Source organism: Lissotriton vulgaris, chromosome 12, assembly GCF_964263255.1.
Source record: "Lissotriton vulgaris chromosome 12, aLisVul1.2, whole genome shotgun sequence".
NCBI classification, from domain to species: Eukaryota; Metazoa; Chordata; class Amphibia; order Caudata; family Salamandridae; genus Lissotriton; species Lissotriton vulgaris.
The window spans coordinates 233,845,595-233,864,466 of NC_141700.1; the positions used below are offsets into that span (position 1 = coordinate 233,845,595).

The 18,872-nt window shown below is 50.6% G+C and overlaps 1 protein-coding gene across 1 annotated transcript in view; it reads left to right on the top strand.

Annotated features, from left to right (window-relative positions):
- CDH16 (cadherin 16) overlaps positions 1-18,872 on the top strand; it is a 777,195-nt gene that overhangs the window by 341,609 nt on the left and 416,714 nt on the right. The window contains exon 11 of the mRNA XM_086947729.1: positions 5,665-5,741. Coding sequence (XP_086803855.1) covers positions 5,665-5,741 — 77 coding nt within the window. The remainder of the gene's footprint in view (positions 1-5,664; positions 5,742-18,872) is intronic.

Below are 18,872 nucleotides of genomic sequence, written 5' to 3' on the forward strand. Positions count from 1 at the left end.
TCCAGACCGGGCTTTAAAGATGATGCAGCCCAACTTGAATAGGGCACGTTGCCGGACAGGGAGCCAGTGTAAGGTTTTGAGAAGGGGCGTGACATGTTGAGATTTGGGCAGATTGAAAACCAGACGCGCCGCCTGGTTTTGGACCAGCTGGAGGCGCCTCACGAGGTACGCTGGCATGCCATGATAGAGGGCATTGCCGTAGTCCAAGCGAGACGTCACCATGGCCAAAAGTATTAGTTTGAGAGCGGATGGGGAAAAAAACCGGGATACTTTGCGGATTGTCCGGAGGGAGAGGAAGGCTGAGGAAACGACCGCACTGACTTGAGAGTGGAGGGAGAGTTGATTATTGAGTTTGAACCCAAGGGTCTTGACAGAGGGAACGGGAGTGGGTGGGGAACCTAAAGAGGGCGGCCAGAAAGAAGAGGACCAAGGACTGGAGCAACCACCCGTCAACACCAACTCCGTTTTGTCGGGATTGAGTTTCAGGTGGTTGAAGTTCATCCAGTCCTGGATAAAAGTCATGATAGACTGAAAATTAGATATTGACACGGGGGAGGAAGAAAGAGAGAAGATAAGCTGGAGATCATCTGCATAGTTGTAGACAGAGACCTCCAGCTGCTGTAAAGCAAAAATAGGGGGGGCAATGTAAAGGTTAAATAACAGTGGGGACAAGGAATATCCTTGGGGGACCCCACACTGGACTGGGCGAAAGTCAGCTGAGTACTCACCCAAGCGAACTGCTTGAGTGCGCCCACTCAAGAAGGAGGATAGCCACAACAGGGCCGACCCTCCGATTCCCGCCGCCTCGACACGTGAAAGTAAGATGGCATGGTCCACCGTTTTGAACGCGGCGGAAAGATCAAGGAGGACCAGGGCCTGGGGCTGACTAGTATCCATACCCTCCCTGAGGTTGTCCAGGACAGATATTATCACTGACTCTGTAGAGTGTGCAGGGCGGAATCCAGCCTGCCTGGGAGCCAAGACACTATTGTGCAACGGGGGCACCAACTATTTGCTGATGAGCAAATACAGTTTGGAGCAAATAAGGAATCCCACCTGGAGTCTCCCACAGCCCTTTCAATGCTCAAAGAGGAACTCAACTTCCACTGACAATTTATTATTATTTTGCATGTATAAATGCCTAAGTTGTCTAAGTTGTGGAAACATTTAGAATTCCAGAAATGAGTCTGGGGGGAAGTATATAAAAGCTATACTTCTCAGATATCTGTACCATCTGTTAGTGACAGCCACCAGGATCAACGCCCCCTTACCTTTTTGTCAGAAATTGTGGGGGAGTAATCTAGGACAAAATACCATGTGCTCAACTATAGAACTGAAAATGCATTAGTGCAATAGTCAACTGAAAGGTAAACAACAAAGTAAACACTTCAGAATAGATTGTTGGAGGTCACGAGCTTAGACCAATGAAGTGCTTAATTTCCGCAGGTGGGTGCATGGGGTGGGCACCTGCACTCATTTTTCGGGATGAGTGCTTATTTTCCATCATCAGATTTTGTCCCAGAGCAAGGGAGAGAAAGGCAGAAAAGGGAGAAAGGGGAAGGTGAGAAAAAAGAATACTGTACCAAAGGGACTTCTCCGGGAATTATATGAATCGGCAAGAGTGACATAAAGAAACAAGAAGTGCATTATGGTGGAAGAAGAAGACCTGGTGGAATCAAAACTAAGCATCCTGGATACTCAGCCATCCGGGCACTCAGGATTGCAAGTGGTGGAGGTGTGTTTCTAATTATGACATATGTTAACATTTGCCATGAGTGGTATATGATGAACCATACCTGGACCGATAACATTCAATCAGTTATTGACGAGCCATGCTTAAGCACAACACAACATTGACTGGCTACATGAACACATAGACACTTGGTATTAGCTGTAGACAATAGAGTATACTTGAGTATATTGCAGGCTCTGCTATTTGGGGATTTATGGGCACGTGGGATTGACTGACCTGTGAAGGGGCAACCTGGGATCATGATATTGACTGGTAATTAAAGTGGCTTACTTTAGCCAAATATGGCATTGACTGGCGTAGGATGGATCACAAAGGAACTCGTGATGGCAAAGACTGGAATACTTAGGAGCATGATAGCTTTTACTTGCATGCCATTGTTTCCTAAAATGATATGTCTTTTGATGACAAAAATTAGGAATTTACTGAAATTCACATGGTGACATTCGGGGACAAAATGATTGTACTTTCTGAAAATTATATGCTAGCATTTGGAAAAAATATGTTTATTTACGAAAGTATAAAGCTAGTATTTGGGGAAAATTAATGTGCTTTCAAAAAATTACAGTTTTATTATAGGGCCAGGAACACAATCAGTTTATTTATTCTAAAACTAAATAAGTACATTTCCCAATCATTTGAAGCTGATTAGAGCGTTTCTAAAATATTCCAAACTGATATTTGAATGATAGCTAAAGACGATTTGGGTAGATTTATTCCTGATTTAATGTCATCATTCTCTTGGTTTGAGAGAACTCAGTCTTTCCGCTTCAGTTGTTATTTCAAGACACATGTGAAGGCAATCCATATATTTAAGGAAGCCCACTTATATAACATTCTGATAAAATTCATTTGTGTCTATCTGCTCTGCTAGACCAGAGTCTGAAAGGCCACATTCATCTGGCTTTGTTGCGGTTGTAAAAACTGTTAACGTGATGGATAGCTCTGCTGTCTAAGGTTGTGGGTTGAGGAATTTGAGATCTTTTAAGTTTCCAACCATTCCTCTGAACTTATTCAATTTGGAATGGGCAGGAAGGGAAAATTATATTAGGTGAAAATCAAACTGGTGAACAATACATTAGAGGACTGTCGCAATTCATCCCAGAATTATTCAAAATGGCGGTCAAACCTTGGCTTGTTGGTATTTTCATTTGATTAACTGAGCTGAGTTGTAAGATTTTATTCAATTCCATTATTTTCAAAAGATTTTTGGAAATAAACTGTCCATACTGGGGTTTGAACATTGGACAAAGAAGTCTTGGAATATTTTGCAAGCATCCTGTCGGAACTACCTTCAAAACCTTAGACTTTTTCACCCTTTTCTATGAGGAAAATTGGGTTGTAGCATGCACCATTTGGCACTATTTACACAAAACTACCTGTAATGTGGCAAACACCTCTGGACAGCAGGGGGAGAATTAAGGTGGTGTGAGGGATCAGGCTTTCATGTTTTCCACTCTCAGTCTGTGAGGGGGTCAGGATTTCATGCTTCCCTCGCTGTCTGTGAGGGGTCAGGCTTTCATGCTGTCCTCCCTCAGTCTGTGAGGGGGTTAGGCTTTCATGCTTACCTTGCTCAGTCTGTGAGGGGTCAGGCTTTCCTCCCTCAGTCTGTGAGGTGTCAGGCTTTCATGCTTCCCTCGCTCAGTCTGTGAGGGATTAAGCTTTCATGCTTTCTTCTCTGTCTGTGAGGGGTCAGGCTTTCATGCTTTCCTCTCTCAACCTGTGAGGGCTCAGGATTTCATGCTTTACTCGCTGTTTGTGAGGGGTCAGGCTTTCATGCTTTCCTCGCTCAGTCAGTGAGGGGTCAGGCTTTCATGCTTCCCTCACTCAGTCTGTGAGGGGGCAGGCTTTCATGTTTCCCTCGCTCAGTCTGTGAGGGGTCAGGCTTTCATGCTTCCCTCTATGTCTTTGAGGGGTCAGGCTTTCATGCTTTCCTCTCTCAGTCTGTGAGGGGTCAGGCTTTCATGCTTCCCTCGCTCAGTCTGTGAGGGGGTCAGGGTTTCAAGCTTTCCTCTCTGTTTGTGAGGGGCTAGGCTTTCATGCTTCCTTCGCTATCTGTGAGGGGTCAGGCTTTCATGCTTTCCTCGCTCAGTCTGTGAAGGCTCAGGATTTCATGCTTTCCTCGCTCAGTCTGTGAGGGGTCAGGCTTTCATGCTTCCCTCGCTCAGTCTGTGAGGGGTCAGACTTTCATGCTTCCCTCACTCAGTCTGTGAGAGGTCAGGCTTTCATGCTTCCCTTGCTCAGTCTGTGAGAGGTCAGGCTTTCATGCTTCCCTCGCTCAGTCTGTAAGGGGTCAGGCTTTCATGTTTCCCTCACTCAGTCTGTGAGGGGTCAGCCTGTCACGCTTCCCTCGCTGTCTGTGAGGGGTCAGGCTTTCATGCTTCCCTCGCTGTCTGTGAGGGGTCAGGCATTCATGCTTTCCCTTGCTGTCTGTGAGGGGTCAGGCTTTCATGCTTTCCTCGCTCAGTCTGTGAGGGTTCAGAATTTCATGCTTTCCTCGCTGCTTGTGAGGGGCCACGCTTTCATGCTTCCCTCGCTCAGTCTGTGAGGGGTCAGGATTTCATGCTTCCCTCGCTGTCTGTCAGGGGTCAGGCCTTCATGCTTCTCTCTCTCAGTCTGTGAGGGGTCAGGCTTTCATGCTTTCCTCGCTCAGTCTGTAGGGGGTCAGGCTTTCATGCTTCCCTCACTCAGTCTGTGAGGTTCAGGCTTTCATGTTTCCCTCGCTCAGTCTGTGAGGGGTCAGGCTTTCATGCTTCCCTCGTTCAGTCTGTGAGGTTCAGGCTTTCATGTTTCTCTCGCTCAGTCTCTGAGGGGTCAGCCTTGCATGCTCTCCTCGCTGTCTGTGAGTGGTCAGGCTTTCATGCTTCCCTTGCTTTCTGTGAGGGGTCAGGCTTTCATTCTTTCCCTCGCTGTCTGTGAGGGGTCAGGCTTTCATGCTTCCCTCACTCAGTCTGTGAGGGCTCAAGATTTCATGCTTTCCTTGCTGCTTGTGAGGGGTCAGGCTTTCATGATTCCCTCGCTTAGTCTGTGAGGGCTCAGGATTTCATGCTTTCCTCGCTGCTTGTGAGGGGTCAGGCTTTCATGCTTCCCTCCCTCAGTCTGTGAGAGGTCAGGATTTCATGCTACCCTCCCTGTCTGTGAGGAGTCAGGCTTTCATGTTTCCCTCTCTCAATCTGTGAGGGGTCAGGCTTTCATGCTTCCCTCGCTCAGTCTGTGAGGTGTCAGGACTTCATGCTTCCCTCACTGTCTGTGAGGGGTCAGGCTTTCATGCTTCCCTTTCTCAGTCTGTGAGGGGTCAGGCTTTCATGCTTCACTCGCTCAGTCTGTGAGGGTTCAGTCTTCCTTGCTACCTTCACTATCTGTGAGGGGTCAGGCTCTCATGCTTTCCTCTCTCAGTTTGTTTGTGAGGGGTCAGGCTTTCATGCTTCCCTCGCTCAGTCTGTGAGGGGTCAGGCTTTCATGCTTCCCTCACTGTCTGTGAGGGGTCAGGCTTTCATGCTTCCCTTGCTAAGTCTGTGAGGGGTCAGGCTTTCATGCTTCTCTCGCCCCATCTGTGCCATTTGCACACTGTGATTACTGTTGAAAAGTTCAGCTCCTGTCACTGTAGAGAGCATTTTTCCAGAAGGAAAATGAAATGTAAAAGCTTTCTTGTTCTCTGAGCTTCCCATTTCAATGATCTCCTTTGTACAAAACAAACCATCCTTAATGTGTCAAAATGAGCAGCTCATCTGTCCTCTGCCGGGTCAGGTAGATGACAGCTACCACAAGACAACCAAAGGGATACAAATAAATATAGCAATTATCTAAAGAAAGACCTCAAATAAAAAAAATTCCACTTGTTTCACTTTAATGAACCTGCTCCTTCTCCTGTAGGCTTATCTACAACTTTAATTTCTTGTTTCTTTTACCTGCAGGTCTCACCGACACTGCCACCGTGATTATTAACGTAGTGGATGTAAATGACAGCCCTCCAGTGTTCTCGAGAACTAAGGTAAGCATACAACACCAAACAATAAACCTAAAAACATAAATTAATGCTAGGAGTTCATAGTGCTGCAGATATACTGAGGGTCTCTCACAGCTGTAGTAGGGGTAGAAAATATTTCTCTGATAAAGCACAAAGGCATTTGATACTGCTTTCTCTAATTTCCTACCTCAAATAACAAACAGAAAAAAGAAAAACAGAAAATGAATGTCCTTTCGTTAGCCTTCCATACTAACAGGCTTATTTACAAGCCCCTTGCGTCGCTGGTATGTCACTTTTCCACATATAAAAAAAAGGTTTGTGCCAGGGCTGGTAGATAGTTGCCAACTGTACTCACTTTTGGGACAGTGTTGGAGTTGGCCCTTTTTGCAGGGTCATCCCTGCACTTTTTGCCTTCCTCCTGTATTGTTTCTGACCTGTTGTTGTTGGTTTTAGGACTCTGGGCTCTTTACTACTGCTGATCAGTGCTAAAGTGCATATGCTCTCTGTATAAAGTGTAATGGTAATTGGTTGTCCATGATTGGTATGTTTGCCTTACTAGTAAAGTCCCTAGTAAAGGGCACTATGTGTGCCAGGGCTGGTAATGCAAATGCTACTAGTGGGCCTGTAGCACTAATTGTGCCACCCACACAAGTAGCCCTAAAGAGAGAACATAGGCCTGCCACTGCAGTGCCTGCACGCAGTTTGTTAAACTGCCTTGTTGTCCTGACAAGTGCACCCACTTCACAATACCAATTATAACCTAGGTCACAGGCAATCTTCTCTTAAATTGTTTAGAAATGATATCCCTCACGTTGCAATCAATTACAACTACCTCCCCTCTTTTAATGATTATGGGGTAGGGGGCATATCAATCTCGTGCCCAACTTAAAAATGCCTGTCCATTTAAAACAGACAGATGTGAAATCATATACCACTGTGAAAAAAAGTGTGTGGAAGCGAGATGGCACCTCACGGGCGCACCACCAATGGGGCACCTGGCAGGTATTCACCAGGATAGCCCTATTATCATCATTGGTGCCATCAAGCTCAAAGAAAAAGTGTCCAAGTGAAAACAAATATGTTTTTGCGAGAGCAAGTGCAGTGGAAAAAAACAAAACACACTAAATAGTGTCACACAACATAAAACATACGCATACAGCACGGACACACAAACTTTATTCCTGTTCTTTCGTGCTGATTGCATAGATTAAAAAAGTGAATCTGGCTACTACTTATGCAGCCATATTCTACTTGCCGACATGTTTCATTGCCATAGTGTTCGTTTGGCAATTTCTTCAGGGCATACAGTTTTTTAAGCCACTGCTTTGGACACCAGGGCTTCACAACTGTCAAAACTTAAAAAATAATCCAAATTCAGATTTAATACCCTGCCATGTGGGTATGCAACTACACACTGCTGCGCAGAAACGCTCTGTACTGCTGTTTTTCGATATTTACCCTCTAACAGCAGCTGTCTCTCATACTGGCCGAGAGTTACTAAAAACACGATAGACTAACTCCTTCTGTGAGTTGTCTGTCGTCCCCTTCGTATTCTTAACTGCAATGAGACAACATCGGAATATGTCTTAAATTATAAGCATATTTTACTTCCCAATCTTCTTCCTCATCTGTTCTGAAATCCGCAGCTATTTAGACCCCCCTTCCACCTTACCGATAGTGGAAGACCAGCCGGCATTCACTCGACCCGTGCAATGTTCGCGGCTGCCAGCCGTTCATTTACACAATGACGCGAGCGAAATGCCGGCCCTTATTGGCTCTCTCGGTCTCGCGTTACTAGCGGCCATCTTGGATTGGGCTCTTAACCATAAGGGCTATAGAAAAGTGTACACTCCTTCCTCCATATCGCGAGATCTCGCATTTAAACATTTTCTTATCACAGAGCTTTTCACTACAGCAAAACTTTATTGAAAGCGCTCGTGTATACAAAATGTAAACTGACAATTCTCATTTTATCTGAAATTGGACACAGCGTGCAGCGCTCGTTCTCCAAGTATGAATATATACCTTAAATGAGCCCCAATCCAATCTTTATTAAGGCCTCAAATCCAACCTCACATGTGGGGTTGTCCACTCACATTTGTTAAAGATGTTATATTTGGGGGGCGTGGCCAAGATGGCGGCTTGAGAGGACGTGGATCGCGAGGCTCCCCGGCCCTGTGCCCCAATCACACGTTTTTCTGGCTGCCACCCCCTAGTGCACCTGCCCGAATCTAGCGCTTGACCCCCCTGCTTACTTGGGAAACCTCCGGCCGGGTCTCTCTGGCTGAAGATCGCCTGTGCCCCGCTTCTTTGGCCGCCGGAGAGGACCGTGTAAGGGCGACGAAGGTTTGAGCCCTTCCGCCGCACGTCCACGCTACAGCGGCTGCAGGCGCTGGACTGGAGCGCCGTAGGGGCGCATGGCGGAGCACGGAGAGGCGGCTTTGGTGACCGGCGGCGGATAGCCGGGAAGAACAGTGCGCCCTGCCCCCTCCGGACATAGCACGCCCCGCCGGAGGACCACCGGCAACTCCAGGCCCCGGCGTGGGCCTGCCAAACGGCCAGGCGGGTCTCATCCTAGCGGTCCTGCAGCGGCTTGCATCGCGCGGGGCACCGGCTGCTGGCCCCGCGCGCCCCACTGGACCTTCTCCACCTCTTCAGCTGCCGCCGGAGGTAACGCGCCGGTGTCGGAGCCGGCGGTTCCGCCCCTTCGAGACCTTGGGCGCCCCGTCGGGGGACCTCCGAACACTTTAGGCCCCGGCGTGGGCCTACCGAGCGGTGGAACAGGACCTACCCCACCGATTCAGTGGTGACCTGCACCGAGCGGAGCATTGCCCGCCCGCCCCCTACGACCCGCCGGAACCTCCCCCGCACCTCTGGCCAGCAGCGGGGGAGACGCACCTGCATCGAGGCCTGCCCGCCCCGGCCCTCCCGATTGCTGTGTGCCCCGCCGGAGGCCGCCAGCCACTCTACGCCCCGGCGTGGGCCTGCTGGGCGGTCGGAGTGATCCCCGCCTATTAAATCCACTGCGGCGGACATCGAGCGGGGCAACATCGGCCCGCCACCCGGCACCCCCCCTGGAGCCTCCCTGCCCCCTCAACTGCCAGCAGAGGAGACGCACCGACGACGCAGGCTTCCCCCCTGCCGCAGCTCCACGCTTTGACGGCGGCCTCTTGGACGGACGGCGTTCTGGGGGAGCACATTGCGACACGAGGTGAGCTGAGCCCTGCGGATTGCGGCGGGTGGTTGGGGACAACTAAGCAACCCTCCCCCCCGGTCCCTGCATTCCCTGTTGGGTGACCCTCGGCTGCTGTGGACACAGACGCGGGCCGGCCAGGACCTTGACCGGGCCTTCGCCCATCGGGGCCATTGATACCAGCTACCTGCCAGCTGCCAGCTACCTACAACCCACCGGGGCCCCCCCCACTCCACCGCATGGGACATCTGTAGACCTCCCCGCGCCTGGGGTTCCTGCGCCGCCATCCAGATTGCAAGGCCTTCCTGCTCCTGACACCTGAGCACTGTTCCTCCGCCTGTCGCCTGAGTGCTCTTTCTGGGCCCGCGTTGCTCCTCCTGCCTCACGCACCCCGGTGAGAACTTCTCTCGTCATAGCACGCTGGCCCTGGCCCGGTATAACCTAGCCACTCCTGCCAAGGCAACCTCCCTTGCCGCCACGCACACCGGGTACGACCTTCGAGACTCCCCACGGGGGGCTTCTGCCTCAGCTCACCGCCCCTGGAACGGCATGCGGATCCTCTTCACGGGACAACGAGCCTGACCCTCCGCACTCACCCCGTGACGGCTCTACGTCGCCCGCTGCCCTTTACGGTCAGCCTCACCCCCGCAGCTGGACAGTCACTCGAAAACCCCCGACGACACCCAACGGCCGGGCCTCATACCCTGTCTTGGACATCATGACGCACTCTAATCGCAAGGGGACCCGGAACGTTATAGACCTCATGCATAAGGCAGCGCCGAAAGGGGACAAGGCTCAACCACTGCTGTCCCCGAAACCCCCCGCGAGCCCTCAGACGCCGGACGAGGACTCCGCTCCCATTACTAAAGCCTTCCTGGCCTCCCTCTTCAACACATTACGAGAGGACTTTCAGACTCTGAAACAGGACCTGGCGGGGGAGCAGCGTGAACTCCGTCGTGACATTGATGGCCTGGGAGAGCGGGTTGCCTCCCTGGAGGGTGCTGATCAATCTCGCAGCATGGAGGTGGAGAGACTACAGCAGGAAATCCTGCGACTTCGGGATCAACAGGTGGACTTACAATCGCATTCCGAAGACTTGGAGAACCGCTCCAGGCGAAATAATATACGGGTCAGGGGCGTCCCGTTGAAAGCTGAGGCGGACAATGTGACCCAATACCTCCAGGACCTCTTCAGAGACATCCTGGGTGAGCCGAGTGACTTTGAAATCCGAATCGACAGAGCTCACAGAGTTGGCATGGCACGCCGAGCACCTGCACCACCTCCGGACATCCTGGCATTCCTCCCAGACTTTCCTCTGAAGGAACGCATCCTTAGAGAAGCCAGGAAAGCGCAGCCCTTCAGATTTCGAGATGCCCCTATAGCCCTTTTTCAGGATCTCTCTAACATCACCCTGCAAAAGCGTAAGTCTTTCAGGCCTGCAACGGCCTTCCTGCGGGATGCTGGGATACCCTACTCCTGGGGTCACCCGTTCCGCCTGATCTTTAAATGGAATGGCTCCCTTCATCAGCTCAGGTCGCTCCGTGATACCTGCTCCCTGCTAGGGATCGACATGCCAGAAAGCTCAGCCTCCAGAGACGCTTCTCCTACCCGATCGCAGGATGACCCATCTCGTCCTACAAGAGACGGCTGGCAGACAGTGCGCGGGAAGAGAACTCCGAGATCTATCCCGAAACCGGACCCGGTCACGGTCGCCCAGGAACGTGAAGCGGCTGTACAGGAAGTGGCAGATAACACAGCACCCGATCTGTAGAACATTGACCTTTTGGGGGTGTTCTTTTACTCGCACTTAGCTTAACTGGGGATTGGGCCGGGGAGCCGCCAATTGGGCTGCAGCCATGGTACCCCTTTCATTGACTTTCTACGGACCTGTGCCTTGCACAATTAGGCCCGAGACTTTCACCAGTTTCAGTTGGGGGGGTTGTTCTTGGGAGGGGTTGTTCCGGGAGGGGGAGGGGGAATCAGAGGAGGGGGGTCCAGGACTCGAGGGGAGTTGGACGGGTTCATTCTGTTGGGGTTAGGGTGGCCTCGGGGGAGAGGGGACGGAGGGTGGGGACCAGTACGCCATGGGACCTTTACAAGCATCAGGGATTGCCTACATTCTCCGCTACCATGCAGCACCCTGCACTACTAAGCTCGACTGCTTCCACGTGCCTTAGTGATGGCTGATACACTTAAAATCCTGTCTCTTAATGTCAAGGGCCTCAACAACCCGATTAAGCGCAGGGCTATCATCTCCTACTTGGAGAACTCTGAAGCCGACATCTGCCTGCTGCAAGAAACCCACCTCTTAGCTAAAGATTGGCACCGGCTGCGCTCCCGCGCCTTCCCACAGCAATACTTCTCCTCTTTCCCGTCAAAGAAAGCTGGGGTGGCTATACTTGTATCGCGGCGCTTCAAGGGCAAGGTAGGTGCCAAAATAGGGGAAATTAGGGGACGCCTTCTGGCCCATACTTTCCAAATAGGCGCTACCACATATGCGATAGGCTCCATCTACTCCCCCAACACGGGTCAGGAACCCTTCTTGAAGACCGCAATCTCAGAAGCGCTTCAGGCACCTCATGCCCACATACTCGTAGGGGGGGACCTCAACCTCGTCATGGACACCAACAAAGATAGATCGGGGCACCGTTATGGAGACACCGGGGCACTTTCGCAAAAGGGCATGACCTGGTTGCACGACAGAGACATCTCAGATCTTTGGAGGAAGACACATCCCACCGCAACACAGTACACGTTTTACTCTCACGTACACCACACTTATGCACGCATAGACCACTTCCTGGGCTCATCGGGCCTTATTCCTTAGATCGCCACGGTGTCAATTGTCCCGGCGGCCCTCTCCGACAATGATGCGTTGGAACTGACGCTTACTGTACCCAAATCGCCACGCACTCCGGGCTCGTGGAGACTTAACGAAACCCTCTTACAGAAGCGGGCAGTTACCCGCCAGCTTCACAAATGCATCTCGGATTACTTGGCCACCAACGACACCCCATCTGTATCGGTGTCGTCCTGATGGGGGGCCTTAAAGGCTGTTGTGAGGGGGGAGCTGATAGCAATATCGGCCGCAGATGCCAAACTTCGTAAAGAAAAAAGGGAGGACCTCTCCAACAAAGTTGCGGAGTTGGAGAAAGTACACAGCCGCACATGTGCCCCGAGAATATGGCGCCAACTTAAAACCGCCCGGGCTCAATTGGCCAGCCTCGACACTGACAGGGCAGAATTTGCTGCTCTTCGCCTCCATCACACGTACTACGTGGGGGGCAATCGCACCGGCCGGCTCCTGGCCAGCGCCTTGAAAGCCAAACTCCAGTGCTCCAAAATCACGATGCTACTGGACGACTCCGGCAAAGCTATTGCTGAGGACGCACAGATAGCCTCCGCCTTCCGCTCCTTCTATGCCTCTCTGTACAGCGCGGATATGGCATCACCGACGGCCATTGACGCCTATTTACAATCTGCTAACATCACGCCATTATACCCGGCGAGCACGGAAGCCCTGGATGCCCCCATCCGCGCCAACGAGATTCTCGCTGCCATCGCGTGCCTCCGCCCGCTTAAATCTCCGGGCCCTGACGGCTTCTCGTCGGGCTTTTATAAGTCCTTTGGCTACATCTTGGCACCTATTCTCGCCAGACTGTTTAACTCCTTTGAAGGCCCAAGTTCCATACCGCCCGATATGCTTGCAGCCGACATAGTGGCCTAAGCCAGGCAAACCCCCGATGCATTGCTCCGCGTTCCGCCCCATCTTCTTACTCAATCTGGACCTGAAGCTGTTTACGGGGGTGCTTGCGGCTCGTCTGGGTCCCTGCCTCCCGGGCATCCTCGAGCCGGACCAATCGGGCTTTGTCCCGAACCGCCAATGCAGCGACAACACCAAGAGGCTCCTACACCCCGTGGACAAGGCTCATTTTCAGGTCTCAGACTCTGCTCTACTGGCCATCGATGCGGAGAAAGCTTTCGACCGTGTCGACTGGACCTATCTTCGGGCTGTACTGCGGCGCTACCACCTGGGCGACCGGTTTCAGGCCTGGATTGCGAGCTGCTACCACCGTCCCTTGGCTCGTGTCCGACTGGGTGGCCTCAAGTCAGACCCCTTCGAGATACAGAGGGGCACCCGCCAAGGATGCCCTCTCTCACCCCTTTTATTTGCTCTCTACGTGGAACCTCTGGCACAGAAAATCCGCGACAACCCTCACATCACGGGAATGTCTTTCGGCCATGAACCCCACACAGTGGGATTGTACGCAGATGACATAATCGCTAAGCATGGGCGAATTTTGCGAATCTCGCGTTCGCGAATTTTGCGGATTTGCGAACTCGCAATCCGCAAAATCCGCGAATTCCCGCGAATTTGCGGATTTTTTTATTTTTTTAATGTTTGCACGGGTTTCTGCAAGTTCGCGAGGGTTTTGTACAATTTCGCAAATTGCGAAATTGTACAAAACGCGTGCGAACTTGCAGAAACCCGTGCGAACACAATGTGCCCAGTATGTGCCTCTTGTGTGAATAAAAGGTCAGAGAAAGATCAGTTCAGCAGATGAAGAGAAAGAAGCTCCTGGTCACAGGAACAGCACGGGTATTGCGCTCGTGAAAGTCAAGGATGCAAAGCCTATCCAGCATCACAGCTGATTTTCCACGGTAGATTTGGGAAGAAGGCACACCTGTTCAGCCTCGACGACGCTCACGATTGTTTTTGGGCTAATGAATGAGTCACTGAATTTGAGCATCAACTAGTTCGAGCGACCATGTGTGTGTTACTATGCAATCGCCCCGAAGGGCGCAGGGGTCCCTTGAGTGAGCTGTCCATCATAGTGGGTGAATGGCGGGAAGACGGTGCAAACCGCGAGTGTGTGGGCGGGGCCAAACGGGCAGGGCTACCATGCGAGTTCACACATGCTTCTAGTGTGTATAAAAGGTCAGAGAAAGATCAGTTCAGCAGATGAAGAGAAATAAGCTCCTGGTCACAGAAACAGCACGGGTATTGCGCTCGTGAAAGTCACGGATGCAAAAGCCTCTATCCAGCATCACAGCTGATTTTCCACGGTAGATTTGTGAAGAAGGCACACCTGCCTCGACGACGCTCATGATTGTTTTTGGGCTGATGAATGAGTCACAGGAAGGGCATGGTAAATATTTTAGGATGGCGCCGGCAAGCTGCCAGCGCCATCCTAAAATACTTACTAAATTAGCTTCAACAGGAAGCTCTAATAGATAAAATCGAGCACCTGCTTTATTTTATCTATTAGAGCTTCCTGTTGAAGCTAACTTAGTAACTATTTTAGGATGGCGCTGGCAGCTTGCCGGTGCCATCGTAAATTAGTTACAACAGGCCAGGCTTCAACTTTTGCCCCCGGAAAAATCCGCCGCTCGCGGATTTGCGAATTCTCGGTAAATTCGCGGGAGTTCGCGGATCGTGAATTTACCGAAAATTCGCAAAATCCGCGAGCGGAACGGATTTACCGCTCATACTTAATAATCGCTGCTCTGGACCGCCCGTCCAGCTCAATACCGGTGTTCCTGGTGGAGCTGGAGAATTTTGGCGCGGTGTCAGGTTTCAAGGTTAACCAGGGAAAATCCCTGATACTGCCTCTGGGCAGTCATGCTCTTCCTAACAGCTCGTCGCTTAACTTCAGATGCAACCTGCAGTCCACCGCCAGGCTTCCATACCTGGGGATCACCTTGACATCTTCCACGACCTCGACGGTCAATCACAATTACTCTACTTTATCTTCCCAGATCCGGACCGACCTCGCGCGTTGGTCGAAGCAACCCCTCTCCCTGCTTGGCAGGATAGCGGCGGTAAAGATGTCGGTCGTACCCAAAATATTATACATCTTCCAGACTCTCCCGGTATCACCACCACCGGGAGTGTTAGCTGACATCCAACACGACATTCACCAATTTGTGTGGGAGAGGAAACGTGCCAGATTACATAAGCAAGTGGCGTACAGAACTGTTGACGAGGGTGGCCTCGGGATCCCGAATCTGTTGCAATATTTCCAGGCCTCGCAAATCCGATATCTGGTGGAATGGTACCCACCCGAATCCGAGAAGAGATGGCTCTTCCAAGATAGAGCAATGGCTCAGACCTCCTTGTGGAAGATACCGTTTCTTGCTCGCCAGCACAGACCGCGTTATCTCCTCCGCTCTCCTATCACCCGAACCACTATGGCAGCCTGGGACATGGTGGCGGTCAAAAGGGGCCTCACGACCTTCCCATCCCCACTTACCCCTCTCTTTGACAACCCTGCGTTCCCGCCCGGCACGGACGCTCGAGCTTTCCTGCAATGGCGCGATACACCTTGCCGATCGGCTGGACACCTCTTTGATTTGGAGGGGTTTCTCTCACTCGCCGACATCTCGCGAGATTATGGAGTGGATAAGCCTCACATTTTTCAATATTTCCAAATTTGCCACTGGCTCTTGCAGCCGGACATCGCCCCTCTGGTCAGCCGGCAAATGACACCGTTCGAACGCTGGCTTGTGTCGAAGGACTCAGATAAGCACCTTATCTCGGATCTTTATCGGATGCTTTCCCCTTCTGCCGACCCGGCTAAAACTGCTGGTCAGCGACGATGGGAAGCCGAGCTCGGAAGAACTCTCTCCTCAATAGAATGGAACCACATACACTACAGAGCCGCCCGCACTACGCGCAACACCAAGGCTAGGGAATCGGCAATAAAACTAGCTATCTATTGGCACCTTACCCCAGCGAGACTCAATCAAGGTAACCCGACTCGGAGCGCGCTGTGTTGGAGGGGATGTGGCGACCGGGGCACCCTGACTCACCTTCTGTGGGAATGTCCCGCCTTGCAGGAGTACTGGAGGGCTGTCTTGGACGACATCGATTCCACATTTGACACTGAGGTCCCGCGCTTCCCAGCTTACACGCTCCTAGGGCTCCCCAATGTGCTTACATTCCCCTTGAGATCAGCTCGCGGCAAACAGATGGGCATCGCTATGCAGGCAGCGTCACAACACATCCTATCACTATGGGGCTCTACTATCTCACCCACCCACACAGGCTGGCTACACAAACTATGGTTCACGCTAGGCATGGAACGAATCCAGGCCACGCTCACGCATACCTCTGACTCATTCCGAACTACCTGGCAACCGCTCTTGACGCTGCTATCCAGGGAATTCCATGAAATCACCTGCCCGAAGTACCTTCACATCCTACGCCTCACAAACAGTATGGTGGACCAAGCACTGCCCGAGGCGCCTTGACACACTCTGGCTAGCTGCGGCACACATGACCACTATGGAAAAATGGCGTACTGGTAAGGGTGGGGGGAGGGCGTTAGAGTTGGGAGTTGGGGGGTGGGGCGGGTTTTCAGAGTTGTCTTCTTCACTTGCTGCTCCGACTAGGGGCTTGTCTCGATCTCCAGGCACCGCCTTTCCATCTGGGCATGATCAACCTGCTTTCCTGATGCTTATTAGAGAAGACATGCTTGTCTGTCTCGCTTGCCAATTTTGCCTGCTGATTGTTTATTGCTATACCCTGCCTGTTTCTTCTGATTTGCAACTCAATAAAAATACTTTGACATTAAAGATGTTATATTTGAGTGGTATTGTCATTATATACATTTATCAGCAGACTTAACCTGCCCAATGCCATTGTTGCGCTTCTGCACTCTTTCTCCATATGTCCAATGATTGATGGATCTATAATGTATTCATAAAGCACGCAGATTTTCTATATCTTCAAGATGAAAGTGTGTATATGAATTAACACATATCTTTGCATTATCATGCGCTTCTTCACCAACGCAAAAGAACATTTACATCAGACCAAAAGGTGCTACCTGGATATCAATGCAATATGTTCCATTCCAGGAGTTCATTTAACCCTCTCTGCTCACTTTTCTCCTGATAGATCCATCTTGCCTCTTTCGTGGCAAGTAATCTATCTACCGTTTGAGAGTCCCCTGTCACTTTCTCTAACACCACCCATGTAAATGTGTGTTTGCTCGTGTGACAATGTTGGACCAACTTCGTTGTGAGTTTGCCTACTCTTATAGTGCTAGGGATCCTTAGTTTCACCTTGCGCGTTGTAAGGCCAATATATTGAAGGCCACACTCACACTGGAGTCTATACACCACATTAGTGGTGTTACAATTGCTGAATTGTCCCAGAAACCATTCTTTTCCAGACTGTAAAGTTACAGTAGATGTTTTTGTGGTTAACGGACAAACAGAGCAACCGCCACATGGAAAATGGCCTTTGGGGATGGTGTTGTTTCTCAGATCCTTACCTGGCTTTACCCTCGTATGCACCAACTTATCTTTTAAATTACATGATCTTCTAAAGGCAAAACGAGGGGGTGGCATCTTGAAATCATTACTTGACAACACAGACCAATGCTTCCTGATTGATTGCCGTATTTTTGTGGCTAGGGGATCATATGTCATAATGACTGGGATGCAGTCATCCTTCTTTTTTGAGTTGGTCTCTAGCAAAACACTTCTTGGGGTGTTTAATGCCCTCTTTTTAGCCTGCTTGATGACTCTCACGGGGTAGTTTCTGTCTTCCAGCTTCTTACTGAGGACCTTAGCCTGTTCGTTGTAGCCAGCTGTGGAGGAACAATTCCTATGGTACCGGAGGAATTGACCCACCAGCAGATTGTCTCTAAGTGCCCTTGGATGGTATGACTCATATGAGAGCAGAGAGTTTCTGTCGGTGGGTTTATGATGGACACTAGTTCTGAGGCCACTCTCACTGGCCTCAATATCCAGATCTAGATACACAGCTGTGTTCCTACTGTAGGACCATGTGAACCGGAGGCTTTGATCTTGCCCATTCAGCCAGTTAAGGAACTCCAATATTGTGATTTCATCTCCAGACCAGACGCAGAGCACGTCATCGATGTATCTCCTCCAAAGGCGCACATGTCCTTTGAAGGGATTGGTGGTAGAGTAGATGACGTGCTCCTCGAACTGGCCGACATAAATGCATGCCAAGCTCGGTGCCATAGTAGCGCCCATTGATGTTCCGGTGGTCTGGAGGAACAGGCTGTCTTTGTAGCAAAAGAAGTTTCGTGTTAGGGCAAGTTCTATGCACTGTAGAACGAAGCTTTGGGGGGCATCATAGAACCATTCCTGTGCTGCTAGGGCTCGCGCTGCTGCCACCAGCGCGGCATCTTAAGGAATACAGGAGTTTAATGACTCAATGTCGATAGTAACTAAAATTTCTTTGGAAGGGTCAAATGTCATTTCACTCAATGTATTAAGAATATCCATAGTATCCTTCACAAAGGATTTTTGAGTGATAACAGATTCTCGCAGGAAGTAGTCGGCAAACTGCGATAGCGGCTCTAGAACCGACTGGATTCCTGAAACAATAGGCCGGCCCGGCGGAGGCCAGGTCGGCTTATGTATTTTCGGTAAGATATAGAAGGCGGGAGTCCTGGGGTTGTTATTCACCAGGAACTCCGCCTCCTTAGATGTTATCCACTTGTTTTGTTTGGCAAGGCCAACCAGACTTTTTATGATTTCCAACAACTCAGGAGTGGGATCTTTCTTCAAAGGTTGGTAATTGACAATCGATAGACTTCGGCCTCATAGTCGCAGGTGTTTAAAACGACTATTGCCCCGCCCTTATCAGCACTCTTTATTGTTATTTCAGCGTTATTCTGCAAAGATTTAACTGCTTCCCAGTCCGTTTTGGACATGTTCTTAAAACTCCTCTTATTATTATTAGATTCAAAAAGTTCGATATCTTGCAGAACTTTAGACTCAAAAACAGCCACTTCTGGTCCTTTCGCTCCACTTGGGGGGCAGAAAGTAGAGGGTCTTCTTAAGTTGGTATTGAATCCCCCTTTCTCCTCATATGGTTGTTTTGCAAAAAATGTTTTAAGTTTAATTTTTCGAAATGTTTCGTGATATTCCACTCGACATTTGAAGGCGTCATGAGTGGGGGACGGGACAAACCTGAG